Here is a 14724-nt window from a genome sequence, read left to right as displayed (position 1 = left end):
GTATTTGGCAATCCTCTTTACCCCTTTGCAGATGGAATCACTAGTCCGCGAGATGCAAGACTCGGAGAACGGTGTGCCAGTGCGCAGCCAGAAGCTATTCCTGACCTCCATACCATCGGCTTTCATGGGTAGGCCTGTCCCTGTCGCATGATGTAATCGCTTGGGAACTAGTAGCTAACCTTCTCTCTTTCGCTCGCACGCAGGATACGACCTGATCGAGTGGCTGATGGAGCGGCTAAGCATCGAAGAGTCGGAGGCACTGAACATTAGCAACCAGCTGTGCCAGCACGGTTACTTCTTTCCCGTCTCCGACTCGAAGACGCTGATGGTGAAGGACGATTCCTCGCTGTACCGCTTCCAGACGCCGTACTACTGGCCCTGGCAGCAGAAGGCGCCCGATCAGATCGAGTACGCCATCTACCTGGCCAAGCGGTCGCTCCGCAACAAGCAGCGGCACGGGCTGGAGGACTACGAGACCGAGGCGCTCGCCAGCCTGCACAAAAACCTGAAGGGCAAGTGGGACTTCATACTGATGCAGGCGGAGGAGCAGGTGCGGCTGGCGAAGGACCGCAAGAAGGGCGACAAGATCGTGGGCGATTCGCAGGAGCGCGCCTACTGGCGGGTGCATCGGCCGCCGCCCGGCCAGTTCACGCCACTCGAGCCGTGCCCGATACCGTCACGCGACCGGCAGGGCAAGCCGCGCAAGCGCACGGTCGAGGACTGGCAGCGGGAGGTCGACATACTGAAGGCGTCGCTCGGGCGGAACCGGGTGAAGATGTCACAGGCGTGCGAAAGCCTGGTCGTCTACTACGAAACGTTCAGCGAGTACGACCCGATGATGCAGCCGCCGCTGCCGTCGAACCCGTGGGTGACAGAGGACGTCAGCTTCTGGCAGCTGAACCACCCGGTGGTTGAGGTGCTGACCGAGAAGCGCGTCAAGCGCTGGGGCATCTCTATCGAGGAGGTCGTGTCGGACCCGACCGGGCTGCAGGAGTTCACGCACTACCTGAAGAAGGAGTACTCGCACGAGAACATACGCTTCTGGATGGCGGTGAACGATCTGCGCCGCTCCTCGCACTCGCAGATATCGCGCAAGGTGAAGGAGATCTACGAGTAAGTGCCATGAGCCAGATTAAGCTGATTAGTTTTTTTTTTGCCATGCTTGTGCTATATCAACTTCTCGTCTTTTGCAGAGAATTTCTCGAACCAGGCGCACCCTGCGAGATCAACATCGACGGTAAAACGATGGAGAAAGTTCAGCTCGGGTTGAAGAATCCGTCCCGGTTTGCGTTCGATGCAGCGGCCGAGCACATCTACACACTGCTGCTGAAGAAGGACTGCTACCCGCGGTTCGTGCGCTCGGAGCACTACAAGAACCTGATGGCGAACGCGATCCAGCCGTCGCTCAAAAAGCGCTTCTTCGGCTTCGGCGGCGGTGCCAAGAAGAAGGGTTCAACCTCGACCGCGCCCAACCCATCAATGCTTACCCAGGTGTGTGTGTGTGTAGTGTCCATTGTTGCGCAGTGGAATCGTCATTAACCTGTTTGCCTGTTCGCTTTCTACCACCAGCCATCCACCGGACAGTCTGGGTCGGGCAACGTGAACAGCCTGTCCAAGCGACGTGGCAGCGACCGCAGCCTGTCGGGATCGGCCCACGAGCTGGCGATCTCGGGCGTGAAGGACTGTTCCAAAGTGCCACATTCTCATAGCCAAAGCAATCTGAGTGACATTCCGTACAGGTAAGTCAAAAGGGTAGAGGGGTGTTTGTGTAGTGTTTGAGCGCACTCTACCTTCGATCTGCATAGGATGTAGAAGATGTACCGAAGCGGCTAGTTAGGTTATCCTCTCACTATGCAGCTATGCACTTTGTGCCTCTTGATTGCTGATTGCTGCAGTTTTTGCGGTTCGTTCGCTTGCTTTTACTTCTGCTGCTGAGCTGATCTTTTCTTTCCTCCCGTCTGTTCTGTTGTGGCCTGACGACCTGCCAGCGTATCGATCTACCGTGGTGATATGCCGTCCGGTATATACGAGGGTGTATCGTCATCTTCCAGCAGTACACCCGTGCGAGGCAACGTACGAGTGACGGTTGGAAAGCAACAGTAAGGAAAACACATTCTCCACTCTCTCCGCTAACCAAACACCTCTCTTGCTCTATCTGCCTTAACGGACTCATATCAATCTTGTCCACTACTAGTACTAACTACTACTACTAACTACTACTAGCTATCGTACTACTTCATACAATAACCTCTATCTGGACCTATCTCGTACAAAACTAATCGGTAGAGTTTTGTTTATACGCTCGGACGAAAGTACGGCACGACGGAATATCACGACCTGCACACATGCCAGTTGTTTCAGAAGCTCAAAATTTAAAGCTGAACGTACTGTCGTACATACTCCTGTTGACACTAAACACACTACGCCATCGCTTCCTCTGGACTTACCACCTTCTCTTCACAACGCTCTGTATCTCTCTGTATTCGGTGTGTGTTTGTGTGTGTGTGTGTTTCTGTATGTATGTGTATATTTGGTGGTATCGACAGTGTCAGCGATACTTTGACACACTATGAGACACCGTGCGCGCGACCCACTCAGTTGTTTACTTCTCCTTTTTCCTGTTGTACTAGTTTGTCACTATTGTTCCTGAACTACTTTCGCCTCCGTTCCGCTGTGTTCTGTGATGTCCAATTCATGCAATACACTCCTGTACTTCTTTCCCTTGTTTTGTGTACACTTTGATCGAGAAGTCTGGTCTAGGAGTGATTGATTCAGATGTATGATTTTGAAAGAATCGCAGAATACCTCAATAATGACCTTCATGAATCTCCAAAGGCTAGTGCTTCTTCACTAAAGCGTTATGCATCTCCAAAGGCTAGTGTTTCTTCACGCGAAGATTCATGAATCGTCATAGACTCAAAGGCTCATGTGCGGCATGGGATATCGTTTCCGTATCATCTGTCATCTGCCCCATAAATAATGTATCAACTATTTATTAAGAAATCGATTGAAAAGATTCATTCAGTTGCAACGACGAGTCATTCGATGCATGAATCGGATCGGTTGGACAATATGAATTTCAAGACTATTAAATCTTACATTAGCTTTTAGGCTCAATATACACGTTTTTATTCATTTGAAAAGTACGTCTTTCTGCGTCCTTGTCATTGCAGTATGGATTAGATTTGATTGATATTCCGATATACATTTCCCTTTAATGTATCGTGAATCTTTAAAAGATTCAAGGCTCTTTAAAAGTTCACTAATATCTCAAACATTCGGGACGCACGATCCTTTGGGAAAATCCCGAATAGTCGGCTCCGAGCTTCTGATTTATTGAATTTCAAAGATTGGGTCAGATGTATGACCCTGAATATCGTGAATCTCCCAACACGGCATTATTCGAATTGATTTGGAGATTTACGACTCCCGTTTTTCCCCCAATGATTCATAAACAACTCTTTTTTTTTCTCTCTGGAGATGTATGAATCTTATCACAAGGTTCCGCAACTCGAATGACTCTTCTTGCAATCAACACATCGAAGAACTTTTGTTTAAATCGCTACATGTTGTTTGATGATCTTTTCTTATATATATGTGTGTGTTTGTATGTTTTACAATGATTCCTACCTATATAGAGTCAAACCCTGCCTCGCTTTCTTACCTCTTTAAAGCTGTCAAGATTTACCACCCTTTTGTAGCGGCACTTGAACGTTCGTTCTTTCGTACGTTGTTAGAAGCACCAGTGTAGTCTTCTTTCGCTATCCCCCACTCCAGTGTACTGTACCTTTTCGATTCCTATATATCGCCTGCCGCCAGGCGATGAACCTTCAGATGCTCCAACGTTCGGTGCGTTACGCTCTTTTCTGTTTCTCTTTCTATATCTCTCTCTCTCTCTATCGCACATTCTGTACTCCTGTATTTGAATTTCAGGCGTGGACAATTGTATTGTAGCTTGCCTAAGGCAGAAACCCAACACACATTGCCATTCTGTCCCATCCTTGTGTTACATGACCGCTTGTGCCGCCTGGACACGAACCGCCGTTTTACTCGGAATGCTAACGACTCTTTTCCTTCCGCTCCTTCCCCATTGTTTGTGTGTGTTTGTGTGTGCGTGTGCGTACCGGTGTACAGATTCCAGCACTTTCGGTGTTACATCTTCCCAAACCTTCTATCCACTCTACCATGAGTGTGTGTGTGTGTCTTACTTTGTAAAAAAAAACAGAAGCATTTTTTCGGTGTTCCATTTTGCAAAACGGAGGCATCGGTGTTGGATTTCGGTGGCAGTTTCGACCCGGGATGGGCTTGTTTGTTACCGTCTTTTATTAATCGGGTTTCCTTTTTTACGGTCCACCACCCCTCCCTCCCCTTCCCTCCCACTCGGCAGAGAGATGAACAAAAATCTCGGAACGACACTCGAGGTAACGCTGGAAGGGGCCGTGTCTGGTGCGTGTGCCGTCTGCCCCTGGGACACGCCCGTGATCGAAAAGCCAGCCGCAGAGTCGGCCGTCTCGGTCTCGGTGTGCCCGTGGGACAGTGCCGACGCCAAGCTGCCCACCAAGACGGAGTAAGTATGGCCGTGTGCGGAGCCAGTTTGCCTTTGCTAATCCTTTGCCTTCTGTCTTCTGCAACAGCAGCACCAACAGCAGCAAGTCGAAGCAGCACGGCGACCATCATCCGCCGCACAGCACGGCCGAGATCAGCGAGGTGTCGGAGCGGATGAAGCGCTCGTGCGGTTTGCGCCAGAACACGCTCGACGGTGACTTTCACAGCACCAAGCGGTTGGCACCGGTTGTGACCGAGCAGCGGCGGGCTTCCATGACGATGGCGCCGAGGTGAGTGTGCACGGGTGCTTGTGCCGGGTGCGGTGCCTAACCGTGTCCGTCTTCCGCTCGTTTGCAGGCTGTCCGATCTGCAGTTCTGTATGCGCGCGAACTCGACCGGCAGTGGGGCGACGCCGCCCGACAGTACCGCCTGCCTGGCGAACCTGCCGTCCCAGCAGCAGCAGTACCTGCAGCACCAGTCGTCGGTGCGCATTTCGCAGGGTTCGCTCTCGACGAGCTTCGAGGAGAAGGAGGAGGGAGGCTCGGGCACGGTATTCTACCAGCAGGATGGAACGTCCGGCGCCCCTACTCCAATCGGCGAGGAGCGCGCTGGACAGGCCGGCACGGTGGCGGACGACGTAGCGCAGCAGGACCGTGGTCCGGGCGACAATCCGGATGCGGCTGAAGGGGCGGCTGGGGCACGCGACGCGACGCCCCAAGCGCAGCCAGAGGCGGACGTGCCACCAGTACTGCCCGCCGCTACGTCCACTGAGCCGCTCGGTGCGGCTACAGAACAGGTCGGCACGCAGCAGCAGCCGTACGGCGGCGTACCAGCGGCTGCGGTGTGCCCCACGTCGAACCCCACCACCACCACAAACACCACGATCACCACCACCACCACTACTATCTGCACCTCGTCGGCCGGTGCGGGCCGGGCGATGGCGAGGGAGGCAAACAGTCAGCGTCCGACGAACGTGGACACTGCACCGGAATCAACCACAGGCACCCCTAGGATAAGTGTAATCTATGCAAACACACCCGACGACGACGACGAGCCGGCGGAGGAGTACGAGCTGGCAGTGGGCAGCGAGCCGGAGGCGACAGTGCGGGAGGCAAGCGTCCAGCACGGCAGCCCAGCGGCTGAGCCGGCGGCCGCCAGCGTCGCGACGCAAACGGTGGACGTGCTGCTGCTGCAGGGTGTCGACGCCGCCCAGGACCTGTCGCCGCTCACCGAGGCGGAGGATGGCTTCTACGGGGAGGCACTGCGGCGGCAGCACCACCAGCACCAGCAGCACCACCCGTCCGAGTACGACATCATGATGGACGGTGGTGAGAGCGGGCTGCTGCCCGGGTGTGTGGCGCCGGCCCCTACGCCCGCACCCTCCATCGCGCCGCTGGCCGAGGTCGAGCTAGACCCGCCCGACGACGAGCCGGACGAGGAGGAGCAGGAGGACGGCGGGGGGCTGGAGGAGGGGACCGGGCGGCTCGACGGGGAGCCCACGGGAGCGGCCCAGGAGCCACCGGGTGCGGCGACGCTAGGGGCACCACCACAACAACCACCGTCCAGCTCCGGAGCGGGAGGCGCGGACGAGCTGGCGAGGCGCCGCAAGCGCCGCGAGCGCAGGGACCGTCCCCCCGAGCCGGGCACGTTGCGGGCGCAGAAGAGCGAGGAGGAGAACAGCGAACGGAAGGGCGATGCCGTCTGCCCGTGGGATGACGAGTGAGTGCATTGTTTTTGTTCCCGGCGTCCTGCTACTTTAAAGTTTATCACATTGGGAGCCATCCATACATTACGTAACGTATACAGGGATGGGCGGGGCTACCTTTCAGCGTTACGATGCGTTATTTTGGGGATAGGATGAGTTTCAAACATTGAAAAATCCTCAGAATATGTAACGTCGTATATGGATGACACTCGATAGTTAGTAATTGGTGCACAAAGAACTGCTACTGTCCATTTTAAACCTTTTTATTCAATTCTATACGCATCTACTTACTGAAAGCCGCTTATTGTAGTAAGAGGTCTTGAAGAAATAAGCTGAATTCCAATTAGAGATAAAAATACTATAGTACATTGTTCACTTCTCACATGTTCAATCAAACGACTTGTTACTAGATATTCTTGGTTAAAGTTCTATCTCCCTCTATCTCTCTCTCTCTCGTAGGAGCGAATCAGCGGCGGATGATGCACCGTACGTGAAGACCTACTCCACGCTGGGCTACCTGTAGGGTGGTTTCGGTGGAGCTAGAACCATCCTACAGGTGGTAGAAGCGGCCGGGTACGCAATTGCGATATGGTGGAACGAACGGAATGGTGCGGAATCAGGAGCCAAACGCATCCAAGCGAAGCCAGCCGCCGTTTGATACAGCATCGTTCAGTACAGTGGCCGTGTACCGTTTGCAGCACAGAGTTTGACTTCGTACTCCTTCGGCGTTGGTGTCGGTGTCGATGCATTACCTACACACATTCGATGTGGTTTAGTTCTCGCTTGATTGAGTGTCTTAAACATCACTGTTGGTCGTAATCATTTCTGCTCACTGTACAAAGGCGTTGACTTTACTTTAAATTGTTGCCTTCAGTTTTGCCACAATTCCAATTCGTGTATTGTTGTTTTTTCATCTCTTGTGATTATTTCTGGAACCAGAACTCCTTGTGTTTTTTTTCTCTATCTCGTTGAGTATGCTAGCGTTACGATCCACCTGCCTGCGCGAAACGCAGCGCTTACGTCCCATAACGCACGGCACACCGGCATATCGATTCCCCGGTCGGCCAAATCGAGCAGCCGGACTCCCCGGGCCCAGGCCGACTAAGAGATTCCAGTGGCCCAGTCGGCGTGTATGTTGCCGCGCGGGTGCAACCGCAAACCGATCAGCTTCGTACCGACGGGATGATTTCGCACGATCACCGGGCTGCTGAACAGGTCCTACCCGACTGACGTTACGCGATACTACCATCGCTCGCGAAACATCGGTCGGACACGTGATGAGCCTCCGTGTGCTACCGAATGTCGGAGTGGGCCAACCAACTGTCAGATGCTGCCCGGTGGCTGTGGTGATACAGCAACATCCATCCCTCCCCTTCCTAAGAAGTCGATCGGTACTAGAAGCTGATCCGGAGCCTTTGCCAAGCATCCCGTGCCGCCGTCTCCGGCGGGTAGCCATACACGCTGCCAGTGCCACCTTTACGAGTGAATCTTGGAGCCTCCGTGGCGATTAGCCGCGGCAGGTTTGGGCCCGGCCGCGATTCTGCTTTCGATTTGTGGAGCGGGAAGCATTTGTGTTCTTCTTTTCAAACTGGGTTGAAAGGGTGGGGGAATGCAGATAGTAGCAACAAGAACAACAATAACAACAAACCCGTGTTTGAAAGCACCTTTTGGCATTATACTAGCAGCAGCACTCTTACAAGCAGTAATATCAGTCTTCCGATTTGAGAGTGATGATCGCACACGCGCACACGTTTGCGGCGTCGGCGCACCAATGGATGTGATGCAAGTGCTGCCAGAGATCTCAGGTTTTAGACCGGTTGCGGTGCAATAATTTCGAATATATCTCAAAATGTACACATAGTACACAGCTACCAACGTACGCTCGAAACACATCATACTCATACGTACGCATCTAGTAGTAATTAGTGGAAGGGAGATGGAGCTGACAACAATGTAAACATTTAAAGCAACAGCAAACAACATAATTAGGACATCCGTTGATATCATGCGGAGTATATTACTCATAGTAGTCAGGTTAGTAATTTGCTGCAGTGGAGCTCCGTAGCTCCACCAGCGCAGTAGTAGTGGGTACCGGGTAGCGTTAATTGATTGTGCTACAGGGCCAGCTCAGTGCACGTGTTGGCTTAATATTTAGCTACTAGTGTGCGAACGGGGCCATGGACCCGTCTTAGTCTGTAGTAACCAAAAAAAGAGGAAAAACAAAGAAAAATAGCGTTTTAAACTCAAATCACTCAAGTCTAGAGCTAACAAACATTGCTGTACCGTTTGGTTGTGTACGTGAGAACGCCTTGGTTGAACTCTTCGGTTTGCGTTACTGCAACAAACACTCAGCCAAGCACTCAGCGTGCAATTGAGTGCGTTAGTTCGCTCGAGTTGTGGGTAGGAAGCGTTACTCAGAAGCGTTATACACCCCCAACTACCACCGGCTTTAGTTGCTGATCTGTTTTTGCTTTTTTTTCAACACTGCGGACCATTTGCCAGTTCCGCCAGATCAGAAGTAGTAGATTGATTTCGTGCTGCACAACGCTGGTAGACGTTGTAGATAGTACACAGTTTTGCGTTTGTAGCGTGCTTGCCTTCCATGTGTTTGCGAATGACTTTTGGGTTTGGAAACCATCGTAACACCCTGCCCGGGTGCTACAGTGTTCACACGCAATATAGGGTATAGGAGTAAAGCCTCAACCCCCCCCCCCCCCTTCCCCTCACACCACTACATTATTCTCTCCCTCAACTTTAGGCTAACTAACTAGCTCACCGACTATTCACTCCCATCTTGCTACGCCTGTTAAGCAACTCAAATTTGCTTCATTCAGTATCCGCACTCAACCAACTATCTTGAAATAGAGCAGGCAATTGACATTTCGCAATACATATACATATAAATATACAGTAGATGTGTAACGATTATGCCCATATACGCTGCTTACAGCATAACATGAGAAGCAAAAGCAAACACCGATAACCCAAAAGCAAAAACTTAGCAACTCAATATGCCTCTAGCAACAGCACTACAGAACGGAGCGGACGAACAGTCCTGAATGCAATACCGGCACGACCCGAAACCACGGCAACAGCGCTGTGTTTTGCCAGCCGGATGAAACGTATCTCAAGTATTATTAACACTTTGCTAAGCTTAGGACTCGTCAACACTAGCGCTCGCAAACTAGTAAACTTGGCGGTAGTGCTAGGACAAGCGTGTGAGATGCTTTAGTATAGATACATAAGTAAAGTAAACATAACACCTAGTGGACACAATTTAGGAGGTAAGCGATGGAGCGAGAGAGAGAGAGAGAGAGGATGGTAGAGGGGGAGGTTAGTGCGTGTGATGCTAGCGTAATGGGTGTGCGCATATGGGGACAGCTGGAAACCGAACCGAGCGGGTCGATTGACCCGAGAGATTGAAGACGGAACCGGTATCGTGTGCTTCCCGGCAGGGGGCGTTCGAGGCGTTTGCCCCGCTCAGGAAGGCAGTGGCGGAGTTCACTAGCAGGCTTGGAGCTTTGATTTATCGTTCAAAGGGAAGCGCTGCGGTACGTTTAGTACCCAGCGTGGTAGTATAAACTCGTTTAGTTGTTATTTTTAGTAAATTATTTCGATTGCCTTTGTACAGTGTTGCAGTGGTAGTGAGCAAACTCTCACCAACGTGCTTGCGATACAAATTTCTTCTACTTAAAAATAGCACTCAGTTACTTACACGAAACTCATCTTACGTCCTATGCGTTACTACTAACACAACGATTGGTGCGGGTCGAATGTATGACAGCGGTGCTTAGTATACATCGGACACTACTGTCGACGCTGCTGTCAGCTGCTTTGCGATCACGATGCAAACATGATCTCTGTGCCACCTTGCCACATATCTGTACCGTCAATGCCGTGGAGCTGGTCGAGCCGAGGACAAGGTCTGAAAGTGCCGGCTCATCTTCGCTGCCTGAAGGAACTGGGATGAAACAGCATGCAATAATCGTAACCGAGTGATGGAGTGAGCAGGCAGAATGCAAGGACCTTAGCTGGGGTGACGGGTAATAACAAAGTAGCGAGAAATAAATGGAGAGAAAGAGTATGTGTGTATGTGAGTGAATAGAGGATCCATTTTCCCCAAAACAATAGAAGACAAACAGATGTCTGAACAAATTTCATGTATGATCCATGTGAATGGTTGTTGTTTTACAAATATAAAAGGCAGGAATAGATGAAACAAAAACACACACAACAAACACTACACTAGAAAAGCTATTTTCTATTTACTCTAATAACAAATCACAAAAAGAAAGAGAGAGAAAAATAAAGAAAGAAAGAGCGAGAGAGAGAGCGAGAGAGAGAGAGAGAGAGAGAGAGTATAGTACCGTATAAACTAACAAATCAAGCGCAAAAAATTGTCATAACTCTATGAAATAAAAACAAAACAAAACAAAGAGGGAAAGAGGTCACGAAAAATAACAAACTGGTACACTTTAGTACAGAAACGAAACATGCAAAAGAGAAGAGAAAGCGAAAGAAAGATAGAAAGAGAGAAAGGAAAAGCACAAAATCGAACAAAGATTGCAGTGAACGCAGTAAAACAAGCTCAAAAACAAAAGTAAAAGGAAGATAAGCGCAAGCAAAACAAGAACAAAAAACCCCATGATTGTGACACAGTCGTACAACCGTGTGTGTTTGTATGTATGTGTGAGTGTCTGTATATGTATGTGTAGTATTTAGCTGTTTTTTTTGCGAGGCGGCACTAGATAGTGTAAAGCGGGATAGACTCATAACCCAACAGCAAGTGGCTCTGCTTGGCCAACATCAGTCCAATTTTGGGATGCCTATTAATCAATCAGTAACGGTAGCTGCACGAGGTAGTACATTTGTTCTTGTGTGAAGTTTGGGCAGATGTATTGCGAGCGATGAGATTAGGAAGGAAGGAAGGAAAAAAAGAAAGAAAAAAAAAACACGGATCAGCGCAAAAAGCGTTCAAACTATCCAGCCTTGATTTGCTACGTTCCATTGTGATATACTTTCTTGTTTGCTTTGATGAGCATTTGTTGCACTGGTTTTTAGTTTGTATCTCTTTTACCCTTCTGTACTTCACATCTTCAAAGTTTCCAGTTGCATGGAAAAGTAATTCATGCTAAAAGTTTAATCCAGCATTAAATTCATCTTCTATAAACAAAAGTTTAGCAAAATTGAGTGATAGCAACATTAGTAAACACTGGGTACCACAGAAAAAAAAAACTGCACGATAACGAGTGAGATCACAACGCAAAAAAAAAAACAAAACATGGAAAAGAGATAAAACATAGCAAAGGATAAAGCTTTAGAACAAGCTGCAGGCAAACAGATGGGCCAAAGGCGCATACGTAACATCCAGCTGTCCGTTCGCTAACATGGCAACCGAATTAACCCCATATTGGATAACAGTTGAATTAGTAAGATAATAAAATAACGGCAGCGAGTGAGCGGAAAAGAAAGAGAGAAAGAAAGAAAGAATAAGAGAATCCAAGTGAGAGAGAAAGAGAGAGAAAGATGGAGTGCGAAAGAGCAAGCAAAACATCTAGTGCGAGAAAGGTAAAAAGGGAAATGGTAATTTAAAATAACGAAGTATGTAAAAAATGCCACCGGTTAGAGTGTAATTTGACTTATTAATACTGGATAGCATACTCAGCAAAACCCCTATTTAAAAAAAACACACACACTCACACACATGAGGAACTGCACTTCCAAAACAGCCCGAAACACCTTATATTTACAGTAAATTTTCTGCACGAAAAGCGCAGGACAAGAGACGGCGGAGTTTGGTTTTTTGTTTACTTAGTATTTTGGTCGAGCAAATTGCGTTACGTACGATCCGGACACAGGGACAGGACGCGAAACGGTGAAAATGGAGGAAAAAGCAGAACAAGCACAAAACATAAAAAAAAACCCCTGCTAGTTGATAGCAGTAAACGAGCCTAATTTAGTGACAAGGAAATTTGTGACAGTGAAAGCTTCTTGCAGCGCATTGTAAGAGACGGTGGACGTCTTTAAAAAAAACAAGAGGGGAAAAAGGTGAAGTAGTACAATGAGTAATAAAATCTACCAGGAAAAGTAAAGACTCACGAATGCACGAAGGAAGGTAAGAGAATTTGAGAGAGCTATAGGGCGAGAGACAGAAAAGGAGAAGTAGAGCAATGGATAGGAAGAAAGTAGGAGAGACTAAAGGAAGAGAGCAAGCGATAGATGGTGCAAAATGAAACGGACACGAAAGAGAGTGCAGGCTAGATCGTTTAGAGAAATTGGTGAGTTTATTAAAATTGTTACAAAAAAAAATTCCAAATCTAAGTGTTACAACAAAAAAAAAGAGAAGAAACATAGCTGCATTGTGCGTTTTAGCGATACAAATTTGGGCGATAAAATTAGGATTATAGCATTAGGCCTTTGATTTGTTTTTAAGTCCAACATATTGATTTGCGTATCCGGGTGTTGATAGTGGCATGAACTTAATAGAGCAAACCAAGCGAACAAAAAAAAAACAGAAAAAAGGCAAACAAGTTATCTAACGACACTTGTGCACACCAAACTACTAAGAGGTGCAAGAGAACGGTATAAGAGTGATAGTATTAAAGAGGAAATCAAGTAGAGTGCAAAAAGGTGGTAGGAAATATAACAAAAAAAAAGACAAAAAGTATATATATATGAAGAAAAAAAAAACACACACACACTCACACAACCAAATGGAAAGCTTTGGCGGGAGAAGCAGCTTGAACGCCACTGTTCAAATCAAACGCTACATACTCGAACAATTCCCACTTTGCAATCGGCCATGCATAGGGAGAGCGGATGTCCGGAGCGGAGTTTAGACCGGTGGGAGTTCGTTTCTTGGGTTGCCACTTCTCTGTAGTACAGTATGTACTGTACGCGAGGAACTTTTTAGCGCAAATGCTTGACATGAAGGTGTCATTTTCAAACTCGAGATAAATGTTGAAATTCCTCGCTACCCCTTGTTTCGGATGCTCTGGTTCACTTGTAAAGTAGACCAAAGCTTTACTCGCAGTACTAAAATGTAGCAACAATCAAAAGGAAGTAAACGGTAGTGGTGCCTCCGTCATCTATACTACACAAATTGGGTGTCCTTGCTCAAAGATGGCACACCGTACTGTTGGTGGATTTGAGCTAACACTTACACGTACTAACTACAAAGCAAACTTTCACAATTAAATTTGTGCTCCGCTTACGTCTGTCCCATTGAACACCGGGTGATAAGTACACCGTTTAGCCTGCATGTCTGCGTATGTGTGTGTGTTGGTGTTTACTAGCGTGCAGCATACCAGTGATGTATCGCATGTGGTGGACGGTTTACACTAAGCGCGCAGAGTTGAAAAATCCACAAATTTGGCTACTAAGCGTAACGCATCCAAGGCCCGCTCGCTCTCTCTCTCTCTCTCTCTCGCTCTCGCGCATGACATCGTTGTAACGCTGAGAAATCAAAACGCAAAAAAAAGAAATATTTAAAAAAAGTAACACAGCCACACTCATCCACATGAAACTATACATCCTTAACTACATGCTGCGCAGTCCATTTATCCTTGCATTGGATTGATGTGAAATTCAAAATTATCAAAACAAATACAAAAACCAAAAAAAAAAAACAACAAACTCTTAAACCGCTGTGAATGTTATGAATATTTAAAAGATATAAAATTGATATGAATCGAAACGAAGAACAATTGTGTGTGTGTTTGAGAATGGGAGGATATAAGCGGCAGAGACAGGGACAGCGAGATAGAGAGATAAGATGAAAGATGGAGTGACAAGGTGAGAGAGAGAGAGAAGGAGATAGAGAGAGATAAAGCGAAGAAAAAAGAAACAGATACCGAAGAGAGGAGAGGGCGTTAGTGTGCAAGTAACACTGTAAGAGAGGGTGAGAATGTGTGGGAAAGAATAGGAGTAGGAATAAGCGAGTAAGTGCAGGTGACAGCTGGTTTAAGTAGTGCAGACATTGCATTGCATCTTGACGTCTGGCGAAGAGTGTATGAATGTTTGGAAAGAATGCACAGAAAGAGAGAGAGAGAGAGAGAGAGAGAGAGAGAGAGAGAGAGAGAGATAGAGAGAGAGAGAGAGAGAGAGAGAGAGAACAGAAACATCAAGAATCGAATAGAAATAAAGATGAGAGAGAAAGAGAGAGAGAGATAGACAGTGAGAGAGATAGAGAAGAACAAATACAGAAATGGTTGTTAAGCAGGTCTCACACACGATCCGAAGACTTGTTAAGGGTTGGCTGTAAACGGTAGGCACAGTGTGGTTAAGCCGTGCAGAGATTTCAACGTACAAAAGCCCGATACTTGGAAAGGAAACAGATGAAACATTACTATATCATTATGTTGTAGAGAGAATCAAATAAAACTACAATAAAACTATAAACACGCTGATGCACTTTTTGGTAGTATGTTGTAAAGCCGGGGGTGAAAGAACAACCATTAACAGGACTTCGGGCA

General features: G+C 48.1%; 1 protein-coding gene across 1 annotated transcript in view; it reads left to right on the top strand.

Moving 5' to 3' along the window:
* LOC120960177 (uncharacterized) overlaps positions 1-14363 on the top strand; it is a 38644-nt gene extending 24281 nt beyond the window's left edge. The window contains exons 5-13 of the mRNA XM_040384195.2: positions 32-128; positions 204-1113; positions 1194-1491; positions 1570-1739; positions 1989-2099; positions 4388-4567; positions 4635-4835; positions 4903-6264; positions 6710-14363. Of these exons, the coding sequence (XP_040240129.2) occupies positions 32-128; positions 204-1113; positions 1194-1491; positions 1570-1739; positions 1989-2099; positions 4388-4567; positions 4635-4835; positions 4903-6264; positions 6710-6773 (3393 nt within the window). The 3' untranslated portion in view covers positions 6774-14363. The remainder of the gene's footprint in view (positions 1-31; positions 129-203; positions 1114-1193; positions 1492-1569; positions 1740-1988; positions 2100-4387; positions 4568-4634; positions 4836-4902; positions 6265-6709) is intronic.
* The last annotated feature ends 361 nt before the right edge of the window (positions 14364-14724 follow it).

The sequence above is a fragment of the Anopheles coluzzii genome, chromosome X (genome assembly GCF_943734685.1).
Source record: "Anopheles coluzzii chromosome X, AcolN3, whole genome shotgun sequence".
Classification (NCBI taxonomy): Eukaryota; Metazoa; Arthropoda; class Insecta; order Diptera; family Culicidae; genus Anopheles; species Anopheles coluzzii.
This window is presented reverse-complemented; position numbering and strand designations above follow the sequence as displayed.